Source organism: Chenopodium album, chromosome 1 (assembly GCF_948465745.1).
Source record: "Chenopodium album chromosome 1, dcCheAlbu1.1, whole genome shotgun sequence".
In the NCBI taxonomy this organism is placed as follows: Eukaryota; Viridiplantae; Streptophyta; class Magnoliopsida; order Caryophyllales; family Amaranthaceae; genus Chenopodium; species Chenopodium album.
Window position 1 is genome coordinate 59,610,327 of NC_137834.1, and position 27,825 is coordinate 59,638,151.

The 27,825-nt window shown below is 37.1% G+C and overlaps 1 protein-coding gene across 1 annotated transcript; it reads left to right on the top strand.

Annotated features, from left to right (window-relative positions):
• The first annotated feature begins 17,874 nt into the window (after window positions 1-17,874).
• On the top strand, window positions 17,875-20,150 carry LOC145633622 (uncharacterized). Its single transcript, XM_081685535.1, has 6 exons — window positions 17,875-17,979; window positions 18,078-18,269; window positions 18,393-18,485; window positions 18,568-18,702; window positions 18,789-19,121; window positions 19,688-20,150. Exons 1-6 carry the CDS (start codon window positions 17,875-17,877, stop codon window positions 19,952-19,954), a joined length of 1,125 nt encoding a protein of 374 aa, XP_081541661.1. The 3' UTR covers window positions 19,955-20,150.
• Window positions 20,151-27,825: the final 7,675 nt, after the last annotated feature.

Below are 27,825 nucleotides of genomic sequence, written 5' to 3' on the forward strand. Positions count from 1 at the left end.
AAAATCATCATAAATTAAAGTTCTATAGTATCTAAGGTTCGCCTAGCCGCATGATACTATGTTCGCAAAAACAGAGTACGTAGTACTTATACAGAGCACAAATTCAAATTGAGCATAACGGCATTTTTCAAGCAATGACACAATTTCTTGCAACACTATAGTAATTATTGTTACAAATTGGACAAGAATTGCTAGCAAAAACATCAAGAACAAGTCACATTGTTCTTCACGACCTTAAGAGGTCCAACAATGGCAAATTGCTCGTTTCTTCACCAAATTGAGTCAAACAAGTCTCAAGTTACTCCCAAGGCAATATAAAAACATAATCAAGCAATTTCATGGCATAAAACTTGACAAACAAAGCAAATTGAGCATTATACATTTCAAATTTTTATGAAATTCGTGAATAAACATGCCAAAAATTCATAAAAACCGATGTGAGTTTGAAGAAAACTTACATAGATCGGGAAAATAGATGAAAAGAGCTTTGATTTGCAACAAATTTGAGAAAATTCGGTTGAGAAACGAGCAAGAACCGAGCAATTGAAGATTTCGGATTTTTTCGAGCAAATTCGCGACGAGAAGCCAGCAAAATGGAGAGGAAAGGGGTATTTAAGGAAATCCCCGTGCTGGCGCCAAGCCCTATGCATTGGCGTCACAAATTTGGCTTGGCGCCTGGCGCCAATCTCAGCGCCTGACGCTAAGACTAATTAACTAGCGCTGATGGATTTTCAGTGGCGCCAGAGCACCTAGCCCCTGATGGGGTTGTTCTACCTTTTTGCAACATATTTTTGGGTTCCTTGGTACGCCAGTTAGCCCTTTTAAGAAATTTGACATGATTTAGTAATCGGCTTGATTACCTAAAGTGATCGACCTGATAAAAGATCGTCTCACTTAGCTTAAAGCGCCTAAGCATTGGCTCATTAGCAAAAAGCACCAGCATATAGGTTCAAAAGAAAAAGGGCACCGACATACAGGTTCAAAGCAACAGAAGCGCCAACGTACAGGCAAAGCAGAAGCAAAGTTCAGGTGAACTTTTAAAGATCGAAAGGAGTGGATCTTCGGTAATTTCCTTTGGAAAATTATCGCATCAAATGAGGATGACATCAAGTGAGGATATCTTCGACATCATTCCCTAGCTTGCGGAGAGTTGTCACAAACAACTGGAGGTAATTTCGGGCGAAGTTATCTTCGATCATATTCCCTTAGGCATGGAAGATGGTCATAATGCGGATGGAGATTGTTTCGAGAGAAATAATCTTCGATAGTATTCCCTTGGACGTGGAATATTATCAATGCGGATGAAGATTTGTTTCAAGAGAAGCAATCTTCGATGGTATTCCCTTGGATGTGGAATATTATCAATGCGGAGGAGGATCGTTTCAGGCGAAGCAATCTTCTAATTTGGAAGCAATTACAGGCGTAGCGGTTTTCAAGCGGGATGTCATTCTCTAGCTTGCAGGAGCTCATAAAAAAAAAGTAAAGCGGCAACAATAAGTTACTTTCAGAGATGTGTGCTCGACGGTGCAAGATACGCGTTTCTTAACTCTTTGATCTGTTTAACTAACGCTAGTTTTGCAGGTATCGGCGTTACAAGAGTGATTTAAGATCGCAGAACGTTCTGAATCATTCTCCGTTCCTATCGATACTTTGACTTTTGTTTTCGAAACTTGCGTTTCTCCAAAATCAGTCAAAGTGGGGCTTCTGTAGACACCCATTTGTGTCTCTCCAAAACCAAACCCAGTGATGAGTGCCTTTCACGTCGAATCATAATCGAATGAAGTGAAATTGTGAAAAGTCTAGTGTTGCGGATAGTTTTAATTTCTTTTCTCTTCTCTCTGTTTTTGAAAATTTATTTTAAGAAAACAGCCAATCCAGTTTTGTTGGTCCATGATATGGGTCCAATAGTAGTGTAGTTGGATGGGGCTTGCAAAGACCTTTCCAACGATATATTATAAGCCCAATTCCGATGAATATTGAGGAAGTTATGGCCAATTTACCAAACTGGGCCCGGTTTGAGCTTTATGTACGGCCCAATGATCTAGGGGAGGGCCTAATATGATTTATCATTCCTAATGCAATTAGGAATGGTTTTAGTCTTCTAGAATCTTCTAGAAGGTTCTTTTCATTCCTGATTCAATTAGCATTGATAAATTGACTTTTTGTTGACTTTTCAGAGTTTTAATCAAAATCAAATAGCATTTTCAAGGAAATTATATGATTTTATCCTCCAGTACGGCAAATTTATCTGATTTTCGAAAACGCGTTAAAACCTGGCTTGGCGCCTGACCCCAGGCTTTGGCGCCTGGAACCAGGCCTGACGCCAGTGTTGGTGCGTGGCGCTAGTTAGCCAGGGTTTGCGCCAACTCTGTTTTTTATGCGTCAGACTCTATTTTGTTTATTTTATCTTTTTGGCTGATTTTCTTTGTAAATATCGTATTAAAAACTTCGTTTTCATTCAGCAATTATCATCATTCACCAATTCACGAATAACGTATTAAAAACTCCGTTTTGAAGCATCTACATCTACATTCATCTACAATCAGTTTTAATTAGCATTCTTTAATCTTTCAATTTTCTCTTTTTCTTTCTTTCTTCTTACTTTGTTTTCTCATACAAAATTCCGCATTCACAAGATCTAGAAACACCTAGCCATATTCGAAGTTGCCTTCGCCCTAGACGTGAAAGGTTTAATTTATGAGGGTTTGGTCCCAAATCTCTATTTCAATTATTTAATTTAATTGTTTTGATTATTATTTTCCTTGAAGTTACTAACGTGTGTATTTTGTTATTAGAAAGAGGTACGAGGCATCAAAGTAAGTACTTTAATTGGTTTTATTGATGTTATGATGTAGAAATCATGTTTATATTGTTATTATGATATTCCTAGTATCATGTCTAGGGTAATTTTAATATTAAATATGATTCCTGCGATGCTTCCTATGTTCTTCTTAATATTTATGATTGTTAGTATCATGTTAGGGTTAAAGATTTGATTTTTATTGCTTAGTGACATGCTAGGGTTTTTTATTAATCTTGTTAGTATCATGCCTAAGATCTTGCTCTTTTTATTATGTTTTAATATTAACATGAACATGATTATGATTATAATTGTTTTGATAATTATAATTATTGTTATTCATGATTATTATTATGTTGCTTGATTTTTATTGTTATTGCTTGATCACGCCTTTTTATGCATGTTTAAAGAGAATTTGTACTTGTAATCATGCTTAATAAGATAATTAATAATCTTGTTTAGGGTTAATTTGATTATAATTTCAAGTGATCGCCAATAATAGGTTTATTTGTGCATTAAATTCAACCAACATAGATAAACATGTTTAGGGTAACCTATTGATTGCATGTTAATTAAAAAGCGCACATGAATACGATCAGAATAAAGTAGAGGCCTATTATTAGGGCAGGTTCAATCTCTTTTAGGTTGGATTTGTACCTTCATCCCCGAACCCTTATTTGGTTCTAGACCTTATGGAGTTGACGATCTCTTAGATCGTTACGGGGTGTAACCTTCATCCTATGAACGGTTTACAAGTTCCTAAAACTTGTTGGCGACTCTTTTGCTCTATCTTCTTCCCTTTTGGACGCCACCGTACTTTAGTGTATGATCACAGTGGGGTTCAAGCTAGTGGGATTTAAGGCTTGAAATTATTCCCTACAGTTTTTTGGCGACTCCACTGGGGAGGATTTCTATTTTAATTCCTGAATTTGTTTCGGCAATGATTTAGAATGAGTGGATGAGACTCGAAAAGTTCTAAGTATTTCATGTGCGTAATTTTGATTAACATTATTGTCATATGCATAAAAAAGATCTCATTGGAAAGACCATCCGTAATGAGTTAAAAACATAGGATTTTACACGTAGGAAATTTGAGAAATATCTTTCACAACTAGGACTGAAATAACACCGCGCGAAACTGGAAAATTTTATCGAGCACAGAAAGCTGCTGAGGCATGTGGGAAGTAGCGTCAGGGGCCAGAGCATTGGCGCCAGTATTTTAACCGTAGCGCCAGACGCCAGCCTTGGCGCCAGGCGGTACAATTAAAAGTTGGCGCCAGTCTCTGTTTGCTGGCGCCAATTTCCCGCAATACCGAGCCAGAAATATGCGTTCTAATTTCGACCGGTTTTTCGTATTGTTTGCTCGATCCTACTTCCTGATTGAATTTTTTCTCATTTTTCTGAAACCCATTTGTGTTCTACATATGGACATAACCCTCTGGGAATTCATACTCCATCTACCCGATTGAACGCTCCGTGCAACAAAGGGTACATCCGAGATGTTGAATTCACCAAACCATGGAAGCGAGTTTTTTCTAAAACTCGCAGTGTCCCATCCACTCGCGCCAACCCTTCACGGTTAGGCTTCCGCGCGGTGCATCCGGACAATTAACCATGGACCCTCTATTGACTAACCTATATCCCGAACTATAGAGAACTAGAGCCATGGTTAGGTTGCAAACGCATTGCATCATATTGTGCCTACTTGACTAAGTGTGCATTATTTGTTGTGCATATATATTATATGTTTCTCTTAACCGTTTGTTGACTTGTGTTGAGACTAAAAATTAATGACTTAAAGAACTTTGCCTATTTAATTAATCAATTAATTAATTGGAGTCAATAAAGTCTAATTTTTTTAATCGGAATTGACCTAGTACGACTTTAGGCATATCCCAATTGACTAATAACACCGGAAACAATCCCAGACCGAAGCTCCAATATTGGCGCCAAGGTCTGAGCTGTAGCGCCACATCATGGAGTGTAGCGCCTGACGTTAGCTATGTCGTCTGGCGCCAAGATCCACAGTGCGACGCCAGTCCTGTCGTTTGGCCGACAATTCGGATTATTGGTCGAGTCATCACCTAGGGTCTAATTAATCAGTTTTCTATTTAATTCGGTTAAATTTTGCTGTCAATAGTACTTATTTGAGTTGATGATCGAGTTTAGGCACTAAGTCCTATGGTCTTACACAAGAGTCCAAGCATGTCACTTACACTCAACGCACACACCAATACACATACTTTGACCATGTTTAAGAGAGTCTTGTGTGCGCGTTTTTCTGTCTTTTTTTTAGGGGGGTAAGTCGGATATTAATCCTCCAATAAAAAAAAAAACTATACTTAGTTCCCTAAAAATATGTACATCATTTTTTCCAAAAAATATGCGCACCCTTTTCTTTTTTCTTTTCTTCTTTAAAATAAATCGTAAAGTCAAGTTAATTCGAGTCGAGTAATTAAAACGCAAAATGGTTTAATTTACAGCGCGTGGTCAAGGAAAGAAGGACGGTTAATCAAAGATAACTTCTTCGTACAAGTCCAACTTTTCGACAAACCCATAGCTCGTAAGAGGAAAGCTAAGACTATAATGGCAACACAAGAAGAAGTCAATGATCTTAAGAACCAACTGGCTACCGTGACTGAGACACTGAAGCTTCTCGCACTCAAGATCGATGATCCCGTGAAGCAACAACAGATGGACCTCATGCAAGAGAGTCTAAGAAAGTTTTCTAGCGATTACAAGTTTCAAGAGATTACATCACAAGGGATCTCGCTGGACAAAGAGCTTCTTCCGCAGAAGTTCAACGCCAACGACATCCCAAAATTCAGAGCAATTGACAACCCTTACTTTCATTTAAGAGCATTTGAAACAATCATGAGTATCAAGGGTATTGATAAGAAAGTGTTCCCCTTTCTGTTCTCACTATCTCTCGAGACCTTTTGCCAACAATGGTTCTTTTCTCTCGAGAAAGAAAAGACCTCCACCTGGGAGTCCATAGCAAACGCTTTCGTTGATAGGTACAAGTGCAACATTAAAGTCGAGACTGATCATAGGGAACTTGAAATCCTCAAGCAGAAAGAGAATGAAGGCTTCACCTCTTTCTTTAACAAATTGAGAGAAACCTCAGCTAAGATGATTGAGGTGCCAAGTGAAAAAGAATATGTGAGACTGTTCATCAAAAATCTCCAAGAAAAATATTCCAAGCATCTCAAATATCAAAATAACCTCCATACCTTCAAGGCCGTTTATGACATTGGGATCAATATTGAAGATGACTTGGCTAAATTAAAAGCTGCCAACAATAACTCCAACAGTGGCTGGAAAGGAAAGAAGAACGATAATCCTTCTTCTTCCAAAACCACCCACTCAATCAATATTAACACCTTTAATTTAGGAGAGATCCTTGCTATGAACAATCAAGGACAGAAGAAACCATTTAGGAGGAACTTCACTCCTATTGGCATGAGTTATGACACCGCATTTGATCGATTAAATGCAAAAGGTCTTATAACTCCTATTGGACCATTTGGGGACCCACCAGTTGAGAAGAGGTCGGCTAACTGGAACCCCAATGCACACTACAAGTATCACCAAGGTAGGGGCCATCTCACTGAAAACTGTTGGAAGCTCAAGGAAGCTATCCAAGACTTGATTGACAATAACAAGCTGCCGTTGCCCCCTGCCAGTAAAAAGCCAAGCATTGACAATGCACCTCTCGCTCATACCCTGGCTATCTCTGATGAGGAAAACGAGGTTGACCCCTCATCTCTCATTAGACCTATCAAAGAAATCCGTGCCATAGAACAAGAAGAGGAAATCTTTTTCGATGTCAAGGATAATCTTCTAGAACCGGCAAGTAAAGAAGATATACAATTGCTCACACTATCTATGAAGGAGGTATCGCAGCTACTACGCGAAGCTCTCAAAGCTATGAACGAACTCCATAAGAAATATGATGAGTTTCTACTTCCGAAAGATGAACCTAAAAGAGAATTCACATCAGTGAGAACGACTTATGAGGCAAAGCACTTTCCCTTACAAGTCACTGAAAAACCCAAGAAGAGCAATAGAATCTACACTGCAATTGGGATCCCATATACACAAATGTTCGAAATGCTCTCCGAGAGTGGCGAGATCAAACCTCTTGAACCGAGACCATTCGAATCGTTGAAAAGGACGGATAGATATTACTGTCAGTATCATCAATCAGGGGGTCACACTATAGAAAACTGTTTTAAATTCAAGGATTTGGTTCAGAAAATGATTGATGAAAAGAAACTAGTCCAAGTTCAACAAGAAGAGGATGCGACCATTAATGGAGTTTGGGAAAGTGATGAAGAAGAGGATGCGACCATTAATGGATCATGGAAATTTTTCTTAAATTCCCGCACATTACACATGGATGCACGTCCATGTTACCATTCTCAAGCCACGACTTATTGTTAGCTCGTGCTTATAAACGACTTCTTTGTTAAGGATCTAATCCTTGTTAAGGTTTGTGCTTGCAACATCAATTCTCAAATTGTATTTGTTTCCACAAGTCAATAACTCATCTTGTTACTTATCCAAGTACTTTGGATGTTCTTGGCCACAATCTAACGATCTATTACATGGTTGATTGGTACTACATACATACTTCACATGTTCTAAGAAAGTAAGTCGTGCGACGATTCCATATCACAGCGTACATGATGGATTAAATTGTAGAGTAATTCTCAATCTTATTCCATCCATGTGACATTTAAGCTCATTCAGTTTCACTGAGTCTTGCTAAACTGTTTGCTGTGTGATATGGTTGAAAGTCTCTATTAGAGTCTTTCATGTTTGACTTAGTATTTAGCCTAGCCTATACTTAGTTCTAACATTTACTTAGTTTTATACATACGGGTCGAAAGTCTTTCAAAGTCCTTCAATTCATGTTTAACACGCTAAAATCCTTTACACGTTCCAACATTTTATTAAGTCTATACAATAGATCATAATACCAATATGTACTAAGTATCGTCTTTTGCTTGGTCCATTGTCGAAAATACTTTCAAATCTAAGTGTAGGGAATAATTTCAAGCCTTTAAAATCCCACTAGCTCGAACCCCACTAAAGTACGGTGGCGTACAAAAGGGAAGAAGATAGAGCAAAAGAGTCGCCAACAAGTTTTTAAGGAACTTGTAAATCGTTCACGAGGTGAAGGTTACACCCCTTAACGATCTAAGAGATCGTCAACTCCATAAGGTCATGAACCAAATAAGGGTTCGGGGATGAAGGTACAAATCCAACCTAAAAGAGATTGAACCTGCCCTAATAATAGGCCTCTACTTTATTCTGCTCGTATTCATGTGCGCTTTCTGACTAACATGCAATCAATAGGATTAACCCTAAACCTGTTTAATCTATGTTGGTTGAATTTAATGCACAAATAAATCTATTATTGGCGATCACTTGAAATTATAATCACAATTAACCTAACAAGATTATTAAATATCTTATTAAGCGTGATTGTAAATACAAATTCCCTTTAAACATGCAATAAAGGTGATCAAGCAATAACAATATAAAATAATGTATCAAGCAACATAATCAATAATCAACATCATTAATAATAATAACATCAATCATAATCATGTTAAAGCATAATAAAAATAGCAAGATCCTAGGCATGATACTAACAAGATTAATAACAAACCCTAGCATGTCACTAAGCAATAAAAATCAAATCTTTAGCCCTAACATGATACTAACATGAATTAATATTATGAAGAGAATAGGAAGCATCGTACTTTTAATCATACTTGATATTAAAGTTACCCTAGACATGATACTAGGAATCAAAATAACAATCTAAGCATGATATCTACATCATAATATCAATTAATCAATTGAAGTACTTACTTGGATGCCTCGTACCTCTTTCTAATAACAAAATACACACGTTAGTAACTTCAAGGAAAATAATAATCAAAACAATTAAATTAAATAATTGGAAGAGAGATTTGGGACCAAACCCTCAGAAATTAAAACCTTTCACGTCTAGGGCGAAGGCAACTTCGAATATGGCTAGGTGTTTCTAGATCTTGTGAATGCGGAATTTTGTGTTAAAAAGCAAAGTTTAGAAAAGAATACTAAAGAATTAATATTATTGAGAATTGATAAAAGAAAGATGTTGAATGAATGAATTGCGAAGAATTAGATGAATGGTAATTGGTGAATGATTTGTAAAAATAAAGAGAATTGATGAATGAATTGTAGATTAAAGTTGGTGAATAAAGAGATTTGATGATTGAAAACGGAGTTTTTGATACGATATTTATAGAGAAAATCATCCAAAAATGATAATTTAACAAAACAGAGTCTGAAGATCGAAAAACCACATTGGCGCCAGCCCTGGCTAGTTGGCGCCAGCCCTGGCTAGTTGGCGCCAGCACCAGTGGCTAGCGCCAGGCGCCAATGGCTAGCGCCTGGCGCCAATCCTGGTTCCAGGCGCCAAGGCCTGGGGTTTGACGCCAAACTGATTTTCAACACGTTTTCGAAAATCTGATAAATTTCCTGTACTGGAAGATAAAATAATATAATTCCATCGAAAATGCTATTTGATCTTGATTAAAACTCTGAAGAGTCCTAATTGAATTAGAAATGATGAGAACCTTCTAGAATGTTCTAGAAGACTAAAACCATTCCTAATTGCATTAGGAATGATAAATTATATTAGGCCCTCCCCTAGATCATTGGGCTGTACATAAAGCTCAAACCGGACCCAGTTTAGTAAATCGGCCATAATTTCCTCAACATTCATCGGAATTGGGCTTATAATATATCGCTGGAAAGGTCTTTGCAAGCCCCATCCAACTACACCACTATTGGACCCATATCATGGACCAACCAAACTGGATTGGCTGTTTTCTTAAAATAAAGTTCTCAAAAACAGGGAGAAGAGAAAAGAAATAAAACTTTCCGCAACACTAGACCTTTCCACACTTTCGTTTCATTCGATTATGATTCGACGTGAAAGGCACTCATCACTGGGTTTGGTTTTGGGGAGACACAAATGGGTGTCTACAGAAGCCCCCACTTTGACTGAGTTTGGAGAAACGCAAGTTTCGAAAACAAAAGTCAAAGTATCGATAGGGACGGAGAATGATTCAGAACGTTCTGCGATCCTAAATCAATCTTTTAACGCCGATACCTGCAAAACTAGCATTAGTTAAACAGATAAAAGAGTTAAGAAACGCGTATCTTGCACCGTCGAGCACACGTCTCTAATAGTAACCGATTGTTGCTGCTTCACTGTTGTTTTGATGACCTCCTGCAAGCTAGAGAATGCCATCCCGCTTGAAAACCGCTACGCCTTGTAACTGCTTCCAAATTAGAAGACTGCTTTGCCTGAAACTATCCTCCCCACAATGATAATATTCCACGTCCAAGGGAATATCATCGAAGATTATTTCTCTCGAAACAATCTCAATCCGCATTGATAATATTCCACGTCCAAGGGAATACTATCGAAAATTATTTCTCTCGAAATAATTCTCATCCGCATTATGACCATCTTCCATGCCTAAGGGACTATGATCGAAGACAACTTCGCCCGAAATTACCTTCAGTTGTTCATGACAACTTTCCGCAAGCCAGGGAATGATGTCGAAGACATCTTCTCTTGAAGTCATCCTCATTTGATGCGATAATCTTCCAAAGGAAATTACCGAAGATCCACGCCTGTCGATCTTTTAAAGTTCGCCTGAACTTGCCTTTGCTATGCCTGTACATCGGTGCTTTGCTGCTTTGAACCTGTATGTCGGTGCCCTTTGCTCTTGAACCTATATGTCGGTGCCTTTTGCTAATGAGCCAATGCTTAGGCGCTTTAAGCTAAGTGAGACGATCTTTTCATCAGGTCGATCACTTTACGTAATCAAGCCGATTACTTAATCATGTCAAATTGCTTAGAGGGGCTAACTGGCGTACCAAGGAACCCAAAATATATTGCAGAAGGCTAGCACAACCCCAACAGGTGGCTGACTGCTTTGGCGTCGCTGAAAATCCATCAGCGCCAGCCTAATGGCATTAGCGCTAGGCGCTGGCGTTGGCGTCTGGCGCCAAGCCCAGAAAGTGACGCCAATGCCTAGGGAATGGCGCCAGCACGGGAATCTCTTTAAATTCCCGTTCTCGTTCATTTCTTGCTCTGTTCGTCGCGAAACTGCTCGAGAGAAGTCCGAAAACTTCAATTGATCGTTGCTCACTCGTTTCTCAACCGAATTCGCTCAAATTTGTTGCAAATTAAAGCTCTTTTCATCTATATTCCCGATCTATGTAAGTTTTCCTCAAACTCACACCGGTTTTTATAAATTCTTAGCATGTATATTCACGAATTTCATGAAAATTCGAAACTTATGATGCTCAATTTGCTTTGTTTATCAAGTTTTATGCCATGAATTGCTTGTTTATGTTTGTATATTGCCTTGGGAGTAATTTGAGACTTGTTTGACTCAATTTGGTGAAGAAATGAGCAATCTGCCATTGTTGGACCTCTTAAGGTCGTGAAGAACAATGTGGCTTGTTCTTGATATTTTTGCTAGCAATTCTTGTTCAATTTGTCACAATAATCACTATAGCACTACAACAAAAGGGTTAATTAGTAGCACCAAATTAATAGCAGTAATGATAAAATGCTATTATTGTTATCAAATGATAGCACATTATTTTTAAGTGCTGTTAGAACGATGCTATTAAAATCACCTTAGTTTTCATCATAGTTTTATATAGCGTTTATTCCTAAACGCTGTTAATTAAGTGCTATCAATTAAAGTGGTTATATATAATAAATAAATAAAAAAAAAAGTATTCCTATTTCTTAGCCTAATTTCCCACCAAACTACTAGTATTAGAATACTAGTCTACTACTCACAATTACCCACGACTTCACTGCTCCCTCCACTTCACAAATTTTTTTTATTTTTTTTTTGTTTTGCCGCTAGAAACTACTGCCCTCAATCCCAATTTCCCCAAATTGAGTTCCCTTCAATCCAAATCCAAATCCCAGTTTCCCTAAATTAATTAAAGAGTTCCCTTCAGTCCAATAAATTGTTGAGCAATTCCTCTTCTCCGGCAAATTGTGGGCAGTTGAGCAATTCTTCTATTTCTGCAAATTGAGCACTTCATTGTCCTCTCTGCTGGTGTTTGCGGGCTTCGTTGATTGAAATTATCAATTGTGAGTATTTTTTTCTTATGTAATTGCATTTTTTAAGTTTGAATTTTCTGTTCTTCATGGGTCAATATTCAATGTTTTTGGGTTATGCTGTTTATAGGATTTTTAGTTATGAAATTTGCAATTTTGATTAAGGTTTTTTGAGGTTTAATCTGAATTTGCTAATTTGCATGTTAATAAATTGTGTTTTGTTCCATTTTATTCTGGTTGTTTGATATTTCATTAGGCTTATATGACCCCCATTGCCTATTTAATTGAGGTAGAAGGCTAACATGTGTTCTAGTGTTATATTTTGTTCTTAAAATGGAGATGATCTGAATCACACAAGGTTCCGTCCGTTTGAGCAGAGTATATTTGCTGCAATAACTGAAAAAATTAGGTAGGATTAAAAATTCAAACTTTCACATAATCATAAGTGAATACAACAGAATCTTAGTTTAGATGTTTCAAAAAAAAAAAAATCTTAGTTTAGATGTTTAGGGTGCGTGTCTCTGTTGTATATTATGATACATAGTCATTCAATTGACAAGTTTAGTCATTTGGGTCGTTCAACAATCATTAGCTGTGGATCATACATATCTATGTAAGTAGAAAGTATGCATGTAGGTAGATATGGTTAATAATCAAATTAATTGCAATAAATGGAGAAAAATACAACAGCCAACATGCATAATTATTGAGTCAAAAATCATGAGTCTGTTAACTTGTACAATTTTTTTCAATATTTATCTGGTCATGTCTATACCATGGATTCACTAAAAGAGTACTAAGTGTAGGATTGGACCAAAGTATCTATGATCATTTGCAATAAATAATTTAATTGGGCACCAAAAATACTTGCACAACTACTAAAACAATAACAAGATACATCACAAACATGAAGTTTCTACTTTGTACACTTTCTAATTTTCTAGCTTGCTCTGAAAAATTGAGTAAAATAAGGGGAAGAGAAACCCGGACCCACAGATGTTGTAATCAATCATCAAGATATCAAATTCACTATTTTCTTAGTAGAGGAGTATTTTTGTTCAATAGTTTCCTAATAAACACTAAAGATAGGCATGGTCCACAATTACTTGTGAAATTAACAAACGATTTAGTCAATGTAAGCAAAGAAGAACATTTGGATACTCTCTAGCATAGTTAGTCTTAAAGTACACGTCTAAGTGTTAGGCACAATCACTTATTAATGATTTAACTCATGGAAATACCAACCTTTAATGAACATCTATGGTTCTTGTATCATAGTATCTTTAGTGACCTGATAAAAATCACTTGTATTATAGTCACTTTGCTACAACTGCCAGCTAATTTAGGAGTTATCATGGATAATGTTTTGTGTCCCTACTTGAATTATTTCTAGTCCATATAGTTTAATAAAGAAAAGTAGTATTAATTGAGTATATACAAATAAACTTGAAAAGAAAAGAGGCTTGGTTATTGTAAAAAGGACCAACACATATGCCTTACACTAACTTGGTTTTCATTATAATCTTAAACGTAAGTGCATTTAGAATTAGCAGGGCAAAACAAGTGAAAAGTATGGCCACATAATATGCTAATGCACGAATTGAACTTGGAACTCTCTTAGTCTAATTGAAATCTACTCCATGTACTACTATCTTGAATAGCTTGCTATATCTCAATTATTAATAATTATTAAATCATACTTTATTATATAGTGGAATATAAAAGCGCTTCTATACTCCTACAATTTTTAAGTGTTACAACCTAACCAACACATAGTTTCATGAAAATCAATTGACTTTAATATAAAAGGTTATAAGTGGGTTAGTGGGGTATTATTGTAAGAAAATTTAGCTGGGTTAGTATTTATTGAAAAGTAAAGGACGTGAGAGGGAAAAAAATAGTTTTAAAAAATTAGTAGTGTGTTAAAGAGGCGACCACAAGGAGGGAATTGTTAAGATATGCTAAAAATTACTTGTATCGGATTAAATTTGAATATTACATATATGTATGAAATTAATTGATTTCATTATTGTTTATTTGTTGTTAATTGTGATTAGTACCTCACTCTATTATCTAATTTTATAAGGTTAAAAAGTCCATTAATGACTTTTTTTAAATTCTTTAAGAAATTTCATGGAAATGGTTATCTTGTATATATACACAATTTATATTAACCTAAATTAGTATAATTATCATTAATTATTCCGATCCTTTTGTTAGTTATCGTAGTTTTACTTTTATGGTGTAGCAATATAAAAATGGATCGGAAATGGATGCTTGCAAGGCATACTAGTGACGAATATGAACAAGGGGTAGATGAGTTTATTGCATTTGCTATTGAGCATGCTGAAGATCCATCTCGCATTTTGTGTCCATGTGTCAATTGTAACAACATGATCCAACACAATGTCGAGGATGTAAGAATCCATTTGGTGGTTAATGGAATTATCCAACAGTACAAGTTTTGGATAAAACACGGTGAGACATTAGGGGACATACCTTCTTATGTAGATACTGAGATGTATGATGAAATGAATGATGATGAAATAGAAGATAATTTCCATCTAGGCAATGATCATCTAGAAGAAATGACGCGTATAAAACATTGAAGATAGTTCTGAAATGTTTGACACATTATGTAGTGGTGCAAAGACCCCTTTGTACCCTAGTTGTTCTACATTTAGCAAATTATCTGTTGTGCTGAAATTATACCATCTCAAAGCTCGTAGTGGATGGACTGATACAAGTTTTTCGAGCTTACTTGAATTAGTGAAAGAGATGCTTCCTATTGATAATGTGCTTCCGGGTCGTATTTACGAGGCAAAGAAGATGTTGTGCTCTATGGGCATGGGGTATGAAAAAATTCATGCCTGCCCTAAGGATTGCATTTTATATCGAAAAGGATATGCCTCTTTAAAAAGCTGCCCTGAATGTGAGGCTCCACGATACAAGGAAAATAATGTGCCAGCTAAGGTTATGTGGTATTTTCCAATAGTGCCAAGATTTAAACGCTTATTTAGTATTGTTGAAGAATCAAAGAATTTGACATGGCATGAAGATGGGAGAAAAAAAGACGGTTTACTTAGACACCCGACCGACTCTCCACAATGGATCAAAATTAACCGCGACTTTCCTGAATTTGGGGCGGAGCATAGAAATTTGCGTCTCGCCCTTGCTGCTGATGGAAGGAATCCTTTTAGTAATCAAAGTTCTCGTCATGGTACATGGCCAGTCATTTTGATGATATATAATCTTCCTCCGGAAGTGATAATGAAAAGGAAGTATATGATGCTGACCATGCTAATTTCGGGCCCAAAACAACCTGGGAACGACATAGATGTATATTTGGAACCCTTAATTGACGATTTGAAGATGATGTGGGAGCATGGTGTAGAGGTGTATGATGCTTATCGCAATGAAGAATTTAATTTGAAAGCATTGCTTTTTGGTACAATAAATGATTTTCCAGCGTATGGAAATTTGGCAGGTTATGCTACAAAAGGCTATGAAGCATGCCCTGTATGCCAGAATAACACATTCTCCTTCTACTTAAATCATTCACGCAAAGTTGTCTACCCTGGAAATCGCAAATTTCTGCCAGTTAACCATCAATATAGAAGGTGGAGAAAAGCTTTTGATGGGACTTCTGAAGAAGGGACTCCTCCAGTGCCGCCAACAGGAGAACAAATACTTGAGAAAATGGAGAAGTTGAATGTCAAGTTTGGGAAGTTGAATGCAAAAGATGTTCCGAGCGCTGGTTACAAAAAGAGGTCAAGATTCTTTGACCTTCCTTATTGGAAGACCTTACATATTAGACACTTCCTAGATGTGATGCATATTGAAAAAAATGTGTGTGACAGTCTTATAAGTACTTTACTTAATGTGAAGGATAAGAGTAAAGATGGTGAGGCTGCTAGGCTAGACTTAGTTGACATGAAAATCAAACCCGAATTAGCACCAGCACCAGTTAAGGGCACGAATCGTACATATCTCCCACCTGCCTGCCACACTCTATCAAGGAAGGAGAAAGTTTCTTTTTGCGAGTTTCTTTCTGGAGTTAAGGTTCCTGAAGGTTATTCTTCAAACATTAAAAGGCTTGTGTCAATGAAAGACTTGAAGCTAATTGGATTGAAGTCACATGATTGTCATATTCTAATGGAGCATCTTCTTCCAGTGGCTATTCGCTCTATTTTGCCAGAAGCTGTTCGAAATGCTATCACAAGACTTTGTATATTTTTCAGTGAGATTTGTAGCAAAGAGATTGACCCCTTTAAATTGAGTGACTTGCAAAAGGACCTTGTTGTTACATTGTGTAAGTTGGAGATGTATTTTCCGCCATCATTTTTTGACATTATGATTCATTTAACTGTTCACTTGGTTAGAGAAGTTCGATTATGTGGACCTGCATATCTGAGATATATGTATGCGATTGAGAGGTTCATGAAAATATTAAAGGGGTATGTTATGAGTGGGAGTCACCCAGAAGGTTGCATTGTCGAGCGTGCCTTAATTGAAGAAGCTCTTGAGTTTTGTAGTCAGTACCTTTCCAAAGTCGATGCAATAGGAATCCCAAAGACAAGGCATACAAAAGGGTATGAAGGAAGAGGAATAGTGGGGAAAAAAGTGGTCTCTCTATCATACAATGAAAGGCATCGAGCACACTTGTATGTACTTCACAATAGTGAAGATGTTGATCCGTATGTAGAGGAACACTTGGCGTTTTTAAGGGATTTAAATCCACGTAAGAGTGAAATATGGATAGCTGAAGAACATAATCGCTCTTTCGTTGAGTGGTTTTGACTTCGAATTGCTGATGAATTAGCTAAGTCACCTTCGCATGTTTCTGACAGACTAAAATGGCTATCTCGGGGTCCTTGTTTTGAGGTTTTATCATATTCTGGTTATCAAATCAACGGGTATACTTTTTACACAAAGGACAGGGACAAAGAAACCACTATGCAGAACAGTGGGGTGTCGGTGTTGGCCCAAGCTATGCATATCTCTAGTGGAAAAGATAAAAACCCAATATATGCGGATATGACTTATTATGGAGTCATCCACGACATATGGGAATTGGATTATAGGACATTTCAAGTTCCGATTTTCAGTTGTAATTGGGTTGATCACAATAATGGTGTGCATTTTGAGAACCCAGGGTTCACTATTGTTGATCTTACAAAAGTGGGTTATAAGGAGGAGCCATTCATATTTGCTTCACAAGCAAAGCAAGTTTTTTATGTGACTGACCCGGCAAATAAAAGGAGACATGTTGTTTTGTCATCAAATAAAAGAAATGTGTTTGGAGACCAAGATATAGATGACATGGAAGTCCCTTCATTCTCATTACAATCTCATTCATTTAGCAACAATGTAGTGGAGAATGAGGCATACACAAGAGTTGATCATGGAGAGGGTATATGGGTCGAAAATGCATCAAACTCAAGTACTAAAAAGGGAAAAAAGAGGAAAAAGCATTAATTTGGTAATCATACAACCATCTATTTTTCCCTCTTAGCCCCCAATCTTTTACTGTTATATTACAAATATTTACATATGCTTAATATGATTTTAATATGAATAATCTGCCCATGTGATTCTTTTTTTAGTGGCTTCTTTACATGTATCTGTTATTTTATCTTTGTATGAGCAGGAATTACATTAATTAACATGTTTAAACTTACTAATATATATCTCATGTCCTAGGTTAATGGATTCTTTACATATCAATCATGAGCATGGTGATGATGAAAATAATGATGCAAATGGTCATCCTACTTATAAAGGTAAAAAGGACACAGGTCGAGGTGCAACTAGAATGACATCATTGGTTCGAGCTAGAAATAGGGGTGTCAGATTCAATGTTCAGTGGAATGCCAATGGTCAACCTATTGGGGATTATAGTGATAAACTGATGAGTTATTGGGGAGCTAGTATCCACAAAAATGTTCCAATCATTTACCCACACTGGCACAAAGTTCCTCAAAATCTGAAAGATGCACTTTTTGAGGATCTGGAGGTAAAATTCTTTAATTAATGAGTATATATATATATATATATGTTTACATGGAGTTGTACATTGATTACTATTTACATTTTGTTACTTGTTCACTGTAGATAACTTTTAAGGTTACCGAAAGAGATAAAGATTGGTTTTACGCAAAGGAGGGCGATGTTGGAGCAACTTTAAATCATATCTTTCAAGAAATTGGTTGTTTGATCAACAAGGAAATTTGCGAGAGAAGCCACCTTCAAAATATGATTTTATTGATGTCTCTCATTGGAAAACGTTCGTTAAAAGTCGTCTTTGTAAAAAGTTTCAGGTTTCTTTTCTCTTTTCTATAATACATGATTTATAAAGCAATTAGTCCAGACTTCAATAAACAAACTGAAATGTTAGTGATATTTTGCCATTGTTTAATGCTTGAATAGGAGAAAAGTGCAGTTAATCGAGAGCGTGCATCGAAGAATGAGTATCCCCAAAAAAAAGGACGAAGAGGTTGTGCTAGATATGAACAAGATATGGTTAGTATTGAGGTATTATAGTGACATTATATAATTACTTCCAGCAAACTAAACTAAATTTTACTTTTGGTCTTAAATCCAGATTAAAAAGCTGAAGAACGATGAAGGTAAAATTGTTTCATATTTAGGTCGTGGTGAACTATGGAAACTTATGAGAACCAACCAAGATAATATAGTTATACCTTCAGCTAAAGCCAAAGAAGTGGCTGCTCGAATTGTATGAACTTCTAATCATTTTTAATTGTTTTGGAATGTGGAATGATTCAATCTCAAGATCTATTGTATGTTTTAAATATGTTACAGGATGATCTAATGCATCAATCATCTAATGGTGAGTTTGTTGATCATGGCCGTGATGACGTACTTAGTAGGGCTTTGCAGAAGAAAGAAGGAACTGGACGAGTTAGGGCAGTTGGTGCTGGAGTGACACCTAAAAGATACTTTGGAGCATGTGACTCAAAGAAAGAAAAGATAACAGAAATGGAATCACGTATCAAATTCTTAGAACAAGAGCTACAAGAATTGAAAAAATCGAGGTTGGAGGAGAAAATGAAACATCTTGATGAGGAGATTGTTGAAAATTATAGCACCGATGAAGTAGCTTTGGAACATAATAAAACCATTCAAATTCCTGAGGTAAAAATTTCATTATTTTTCTCATTAAATTTGATTAGATTGTTAAAGACACGTGTGAAGATGCCTTATATGTAGTATAATTAAATATGTTAAAGTGATGCTGGTTGTGAAACTTTGAAGTTAAAATACATTGATATTGGTGTTGCCTTTGGAATATAAGCTTTACATTAATTTATATCGTTCTCACACTGCAACTCTTTTTTTCCCTATCATATTCTCTGGGAATTCAATACTACAACTCTGGGAATGTCATGTTGCTAGAGGTATATTGAACCTGATGGAGGTTCTATCTTCCCACCGGAACTCTTTCTAGCACTCTTATGATGAGTCTTATAAATTATATCATACATATCTAGTTGTCTAACAACAGGATTTAGCAAAATTACTAATTGAAGTGGTTAGATAACTATAAAGACAATTATTTGAACAAAATGGGGGCAAGGTATAATGTTTCAGACTCCATCCCAAAGTTCCTTACATTAGTGTTGAAAATTTTATATTGCTATATTGTTAGGTCTTAGTTGAGACGAATTATGCTAAATCAATTTTTACTATTTATTATATAGGGAATAATTGCATGCCAGTTAGCTTTATCAGATCCGAGTTATAGAGTGGTAGCTACTGGAAAGGTGCACAATGTTAACAACGGTTCTGTGGTACATAATAAATCATTACCATCGGGTTACATGCGAGTTGCAATAGATTATACAACTGAGGAGCATACACCTTTGCCCGTACCTCTCGATGATGGTGAAGCATTCGTCCTTAAAGATGCCATAAACACAATCGTATTGTGGCCCACACATCTCATTATTACAGATGTTCCGGTATAAATCCATTTTTTTTAATATTATTTCTTGATGATTGCCACTTTGCGTTTTTTGGTTATAAAATTTTTACAGTTGTTTTTTTTTTCTGAAAAAAAAAACTTTGGATTACTAGTGTTCACAGGGTCATAAAAGTTCTTCAGATCCCAAAGCTAAGAAGACCAAAGCTTCTCCATTGAATACCATATTGAGAAATGATGAACCTTCTCATGCATCATCTGAATATCAACCACAAAAGTTGGATGATAATATTGAAACAATCCCATTCCCGGACACCCTTCCGGCTGATCTTCAAATAATGCACAAGTACACTTTGAAGATGGCTCAGAAAGAACAAATTCACATCCTTATTGACATGGGAATTCCTGGTCAAAATAATGAGATCTTCATAGGCCGTGAAGAGATTTTTCAATTTCTTGCCCAAGCAAAAATTGGTGTATGTCATATCGTAATTTACATGTCGTGAGTGTTTATTAGCTGTTTGTTTATACTGTTTTTTTTTTTTTTTGTTTTTTTTAAGGAAATATGTTTATGTTGGTTACATGATATATTTAGTTTTAAAGATCCATTTAGTCATATATCTTTCATGATGAATTCGTAGGTTATTGCATCGTCGTTGCCAAATGCTTGATTTAGTGGGTTTATTTGGCTTTTTATGTCCAAGTGGGATATCTCCCGTAGCACAATTTAAGAAGGGAGAGATAAAGAAAGTTGAAGAGGATCAAAGAGCTCGTTCTGAATACATCAAGAATACATTATTTAAAGTTGAGGCAACTAAAGGAAGGGTCTTCCTAGCACCGTATAATGTTGGGTATGTATATTATTTTTTTATATTATATTTGTCCATGGTGAATAATTTAAACTACTAAGAGTTGGTTTTTACCCCTTACTACATAGGATTCATTGGGTGTTGTGTGTTATTGATCCGTATAATGACATCGTATATTTTCTGGATCCTCTACACAATGAAAATAACAAAGGCACAGGAAATGGAATTAGAGATGATTTGCGTTCCATTGTCGACAGGTTAGAGACTTTTTTCAATTTCTTTTAATGAATATTGGTGCAAAATTCCTCTAAAAAGTGCCAGATTTTCATATTTTTAGGTTGAATGTATAATTCTAAGCTCATTGTCATTTTCTTGTTTTAATTTCTTATATGCTGCTTCTTAAGATTTGGCATGTGAGTTTACTCCTAGATTTCTAATGGTTTTCTAACGAACAATTTGGTAAGAAGATGCCTTGTTGAGTTGTGCAATTATATACCATAGGAGTGCAGACAATACAATATTACCTTTAGTTGTGCAACTGATTAGTGTCAACTCTGGCATAAATGGTACGGAGTTGGAGAATTTTGTAGGAAATGTATAAATAAGGACATAAGTGTAGTGTAGCATCTTTTATTTCATCTACAATGGTCATCTCATCATCGATCTATTACTTGAAATCAAGTGTAAAATGCAAAGGTTAATTAATGCAATTTTCAAGGTGACATAATCAAGTGTGAAATGCAATGGTTAATTATTGCAATTTTGTTGTTATGCAGAGCACTCTTTGGTTTTCGAAGTGAAAAGAGATTGTTAAAGAAGATTAAAATGAGCACCAAGTGGGTGCAGATACAAGTATGTTGTATGACTGTAATTTTTGTTATATTTTACAATTTTTGAAATTATTTATGATTATTTTTTTGTCATGATTATGCAGTGCCCACGACAAAATAATGGTGTTGATTGTGGATATTACGTTATGAGATTTATGAAAGAGATCATTGACCATAAGCAAACCCAAATTTTTGAAGATGTATGACCTTTTCTTTGTTTTAAACTTAATATGCCTACATTTGATGCTTATTATGTTAATCAAAATTCTTATTTTATTTATTCTTTTTTGTCCGGTCTTATTTTATATTTTGCAGTACTTTCATGATTGCAATGTCTTAAGGTATGATCAAGACCAAATTGATGAAATCCGAACTCAATGGGCACGTCATGTTCTTCTCATGTGAATATGTGGTTGATTCACCATGTATTTTAATTTGTAATAGGCCATAAATTTTTAATTTAAGAATTTTGTAGTGACTTAATTAGGGTATGTATATATTTGAATTGACATATATTGTAATGTAATTTTTTCCCTTTCTTGGAGAGTGTTACCAAAAATGACTATTAATATTATTTGTATTTTATGAGACCTTAAGACATTTATTTCATTTGAAAAACTAAATTTAGTTATGTTCTAGATCTTGGTTAGTTTGTACTGATTTGTTTAGCTACATATTTATTAATAATTATAATTAATGCATTATATAGATTTTGAATTTAAAATATTTAACAGCGCTTTCTAATAAATGCTATTGATTAATTCAAAATAAATCAATTATGAATGTCATCAACCTTCCCACCATTTTAATTGATTTTACAGCGTTTTATATTCACTGCTGCTAAATTGAACACTATTAATGGCGCTTAACTTAAGCGCTATAATTGTTTTAGCAGCGCATATATTCAATAGCGCTTTACAAACGCTGTGTTTTATAGAAAAAAAAGCGCTGTTAATTAATCCTTTTGTTGTAGTGTAGGGTTGCAAGAAATTGTTTGATTGCTTGAAAAATGTTGTCATGCTCAATTTGAATTTGTGCTCTGTTTTAGTACTACGTACTCTGTATTCTGCGAACATAGTATCATGCGGCTAGGCGAACCTTAGATACTATAGAACCTTAATTTATGATGATTCTGCACAATGTAGCTTGGCTAGACAACGAGGCTCAGGTTCACGGTCCCGAAACACTAGACGGGAGCATGAGCCCGTGGAGGACGACACCACACCGTCCACTTCGCTTGGTCGGCTCCCAGAGTGGGATGAGCAGACTTTGTTCTTTGCCCCTGTCCACCACATTTCTGAGAGGGTAAGACGGGGAACCGAGCCTGGGAGGACACGGCATCACGGCTCCGGCTGCGATGGTCTAGGCGATTTGTACAGGATGCACATCGCCAGAGACCGCGAGGCGAGGCTCCTATGGGAGTCCTGCGGACTAGTTGCTCTGTTTGAGACCTCCGAGGCTATGGTCGCCTCCAGCGGGGGTCACCACGTAGTACGCGCTTTGGTGGAGTTCTTCTGGGACACCACCAACACCTTTCATTTTCCCTGGGGCGAGATGATGGTCACCCCTACAGACTTCAGTTTCATCACAGGACTGGAGTTTACTTCTGTGCCGCTGCCGTTCGACGGTGGGATCGACGTCTTTTCGCCAGAGGTCGAGGAGCTGTTGGGGCCGATTGTCGTTCGGGCCCGAGCTGAGGTCGAGATGACTAAGTTCAGTGCTAGAGGGATTCGCCGCTCGACGCTGGCAGCGACTCTCGATGATGATGCGACCACCCGAGAGCAGCAGGTGCGCATCTTTGTGCTGATGTTGTTGTCAGGGACATTCTCCCCTGACAGGGGTAGTAGGGCATTGCTTTATTACCTCCCTGCTGTCCGTAATACCCTACTGACTTCTTTCTGTTTTTTTATCAGGATGGTCCCACTGATTTTGTGCCGCCCCATATGTCCATTCACTACCAGGGGATCTATGGGCCGATCGAGGAGATGATTTCTCCGGCTCCCGAGGGCGAGCGCTTCGTGCAGCGGTCGATTCCTCGCCACCAGACCAGGGTAGGCCTAGTTTTAATTCAGAATTTTATATTCAGTTATCATGTATTTCCACTGACTTATTTTTCTGACAGTTCTCACGGGAGGTGGTTTCGGCTATGGCACGATGTATAGATGCCTTTCGGAGCCAGCTCGTCCGGATGAGGAACGCGGCTACCTGCCGTCGGGACGATGTTATCCAAGAGGTAACTTTTCTTCACTTATTATTTCTGCATTATGGCTTCAGTTTTTCTTGTTTCTGATTTAATTCTTTTTGCAGGGTCAGCCGATCGCTTCTCACACCCGTACGAGGCCTGAGGGGCAGAGAGATCCGGCGAGGTCTAGCTCGAGACGTCGTCGTACTTCGTCAGGAGGTAGAGGTGGTCGTTCCGAGGCTGCTCGAGCCGACGTTGCTGAGGGATCGGGATCTTCTTCTGAGGGTGCTCCTGCTGCACCGGTAGGAGAGGCTACCTCAGCTTTCAGAGGTGGTGGGATGTACGAGGTTGGCTCGTCATCGCAGCAGCCTCCGCGGTCTCAGCCTTAGGTTGACCTTAGCTGGAGCGGTCCTGTCTTGAATTTTCCTCCTCCTACGGAGACTGGAGCTGGCGCTGAGGCCGGAGCTGGTGGAGAGGTGACTCCTCGGACGGCGCAGTTTTATGGCATGATGGGTCTACTTCCTCCGGCGCCGTAGTCTGTTCCTATATATGTATTTTATTTTGACTTTTTATAGAACTTTTGCCTTTGACTCATTATTTAAACACTTTTGTATTTTTATGTTATTGTAACTTTATTTAATTGCTTATGATTATGTTAGTGCATGTTAGTGTGTGAAAAAGAAGTGTGATAACAATTTTGCGCAAAAATTCCGTCATTTTTATTATTGATGGAGGGTATTATCCGACTCTCTCCCCCAAAAAGAAAAATAAAAAGGGAAAAAATGCTGGTTTTTTTAAAGTTAATATAAAATCAAAAAAAGAAATAAAATTAATTAAAAATAATGGCTATATTTAATTAATTAATGGAAAAGGATAGAAAAGATATTTAGAAAAAATTAAAACGGGGCCATAAAGTCATTAACCAACCCAAGTTTAATATCAAAACGCAAACTGAGCACGCGCGGCTTCTCTGCTGACTTGGCGCCAGCTGGCGCCAGGCGCTACACTTAGCGTGTGGCGCCGAGCACTGATGGGTGACGCTAATGTCGAGGTTTTGACGCCAATTGACGCTGACTCCGTATTTCATTCAGATTGAAATTCTTCGCAATTTGTACATAAATAGCCCCCTGCTCAGCCGATTCTTCTCATAAATCCAGCGAAAATTATTCTCCTCTTTAGAAAAAATAATAATTATGTCTTTAGCCATTAAAACCTTCACCCAATATTCTCATGAATGGTGTCGATCTCTTAATGCTAGAGAAAGAAAAGAATTGGATTTATTTCACTTGGGGGGAATTTATGGCATCAAAGGGGTAGATTTAGACATAGACTTCATACATACCGCTTTAGAATTTTGGAACACCGATACGCATTGTTTCAGAATAGGGTATGATGAAATTAGCCCTTTGCCAGAGGAATTTGGTGCTATCTTAGGCTTCCCTGCAATAGACCTGGTAGTAATCCCTAGGGTAGATGCATATTATTATAAAGATTTTGAGCGCTTCTTTAATTTGAAGGAAAGGGATTTATCAAAAATAGTAGATGGCAATGTAGTTAATTTGAAAGAATTCGCACGCTATTATTTTGATAAACCGCTTTCTGAATCTTTTCACATATATAGAAGAAGGGCGTTCTTATTCTGCATGCTTAATCAATATTGTCTTAGTAGTGGTAAAAGTAACGAGGTTCAATCAATTATAACCACTGTGCTAGAACAAATTGAATCAGGGAGAAATCCAATGCCATTGATAGTTGGAGAGACTATGATTAGTCTAGATGAATTGAAAAGGGACCCAAAAGCACCTCTTCGCGGTTCTCCAATTTTATTACAGGTAGAAAAATAATATTTTTAATTAGAGAAATCAAAAAATATATTTTTGTATTGTAATAATAATTTATTTGCGTTGCAATTTTTTACAGATGTGGCTAATGGAGAGGCTAGGATTAATTAGCCCTCCGGATGACATTGAAAATTATACTCCCACTTGCTTCGTGAGGAGGAAGAAGTGTATCCCTAAAATTGGGCGCCATGGGTGGAGAAAAGTCTTTGAATCACGTGATTTTACTATCAAATGGGTCATCCCATGGTGGAAAATAAAAAGGATGGTTGGTGTTAACAAGCAACCTTTCTGCCGTCTCCCAAGCTTGTCTCGTGTAACATATTATTATCCCTACAGGGTAAAAAGACAATATGGCTTGCTTCAAAATATTCCTTTCGGAGATCTTCGTCCTCCCTATGAGTACCCCGTTTCTCAAGAAGTAGATAGATTTGACACGTACTGGAGCGCTAGACCTTTATGGGAAGTGATTACCCAAAAGGTTCCCCCTTCTTTACCTAATGACGTAAAAAAGTGGTTGTTGAAGAAGTCTTCAATTGATCAGGGTAGAACCGATGTGAAGAATCGTCTAGGTGACAAGGCGACACCGGCCAAAGAACGTTTGGGTGCAAGAATTGAATTCAAAACACCTACAATGCCTAAGAAGAAGAATTCTACTAAAGACAAGGGGAAAAGGAAAGCTACCACCACAAACAAAAAGGCTTGGGTGGAAAAGAAGCATGGGGTGCTAGCTGAAGGGGAAACAATCTATTCTAAAATTGAATGTAGGTCCTCTAAAGGATGCCTACTAGCTAAAGTAATGGATGAAGAGGAGGAAACAGAAAAGAATTGGAAAAGAGCAAAGAAGGAAAAGAAAGATTAAAACATTGCTTAGCTTTAGATTTATTAAATTATTAATTTTTTTATTTAAAGTTAATTTATTTCAGCCTTATTTAAATTCCATTAACAATGTAATTTTATTTTATTAATGAAATTTCAGCTTTCAATTAAATTGTTACTTTAAATTTATATTATTAAAGCAATGAAAATCGAGAAAAATTAATTTTCAAGAAATTTTTCGAGTACGGAAGTCGAAAAATTTCCGAAAAACACCGAAATTCGCCCAGATTTTATTACTGAATTGGCGCCAGTGACTGCAGTTTGGCGCCAGCTATTGAGGTCTGGCGCCAGGCGCCAATACCATCGTCTGGCGCTAATGGCTTGTGGCTGGCGCCAGACTCTGTTCTGCGACGCCAATAATTTTCTGGCTTTTTGTTGACTTCTAGCTGATTCTGGAACGCGGAGATGTCGAAAAATAAAGTGGCCGCACTCGTAAAGGGTTGCCTACGTATCCTTTCCTAAGGAATCAAGCCGAACGTAGCTCTCTTGAGTGTCCTACTCAAGTAATTATGGGTAGTATTTTTTAAGTTGGTCAAGATTGGTCACGTTTGAGAATTCATTGCCATCCATATCAGTTAATTTTGCTGCACCACCTGACAGGATTGTTTTGACAATGTAGGGGCCAGACCAATTGGGTCTAAACTTTCCCCTTGGATCTAAAACATTTTTCCTTAGTGCTTTTAATACCAAATCTCCTACTTTGATATTTCTTGTCTTGACCTTCTTATTAAAATGTCTAGCCATACGAGTTTGATAGCACTGAGTGTGATTTAGAGCTTCTAGTCGTTTTTCGTCGAGTAGGATCAATTCTTCATATCGTGCCCTAGTCCATTCGACTTCATCAAGTTTACTTTCTAGCGCAATGCGTAGGGATGGTATTTCTAGTTCGACAGGTTGTAAGACATCCATTCCATATACCAAAGAAAATGGTGTATTTCCTGTTGACGTACGGATTGACGTGCGATAACCCCACAGTGCAAAGTGGAGCTTGTCAGGCCAATCCTTATAATTTTCTGTCATTTTCTCGATGATAGTCTTTAAATTCTTATTAGCTGCCTTGACTGCTCCGTTTGCTTGAGGTCTTTAAGGGGACGAATGATGATGTTGGATACCATATTTATGTAGCAACTCTTCACATTCGGCTTGAAAGTGAGTTCCATTGTCACTTATCATTTCATGTGGGACTCCATATCGACAAATGATGTTTCTCTCGATAAAGAGTGCTACATGTTTTGCAGTGAGTTTAGCGTATGATTGCGCTTCAACCCACTTTGTAAAGTAATCAATTGCTACTAGAATAAATTTGTGGCCTCCTGTCCCTGGAGGAGTGATCTTGCCGATTATGTCAATTCCCCATGTAGAGAATGGCCATGGTGATG

Bases quoted from the DNA above. Each gene is read 5' to 3' on its own strand.
- LOC145633622 (XM_081685535.1), top strand. From the start codon at position 17,875: ATGAGTTATTGGGGAGCTAGTATCCACAAAAATGTTCCAATCATTTAC. The intron at 18,270-18,392 runs GTAAAAAGTTTC...ATGCTTGAATAG, and splicing joins GTTCGTTAAAAGTCGTCTTT to GAGAAAAGTGCAGTTAATCG. The intron at 19,122-19,687 runs GTAAAAATTTCA...TTTATTATATAG, and splicing joins AAACCATTCAAATTCCTGAG to GGAATAATTGCATGCCAGTT.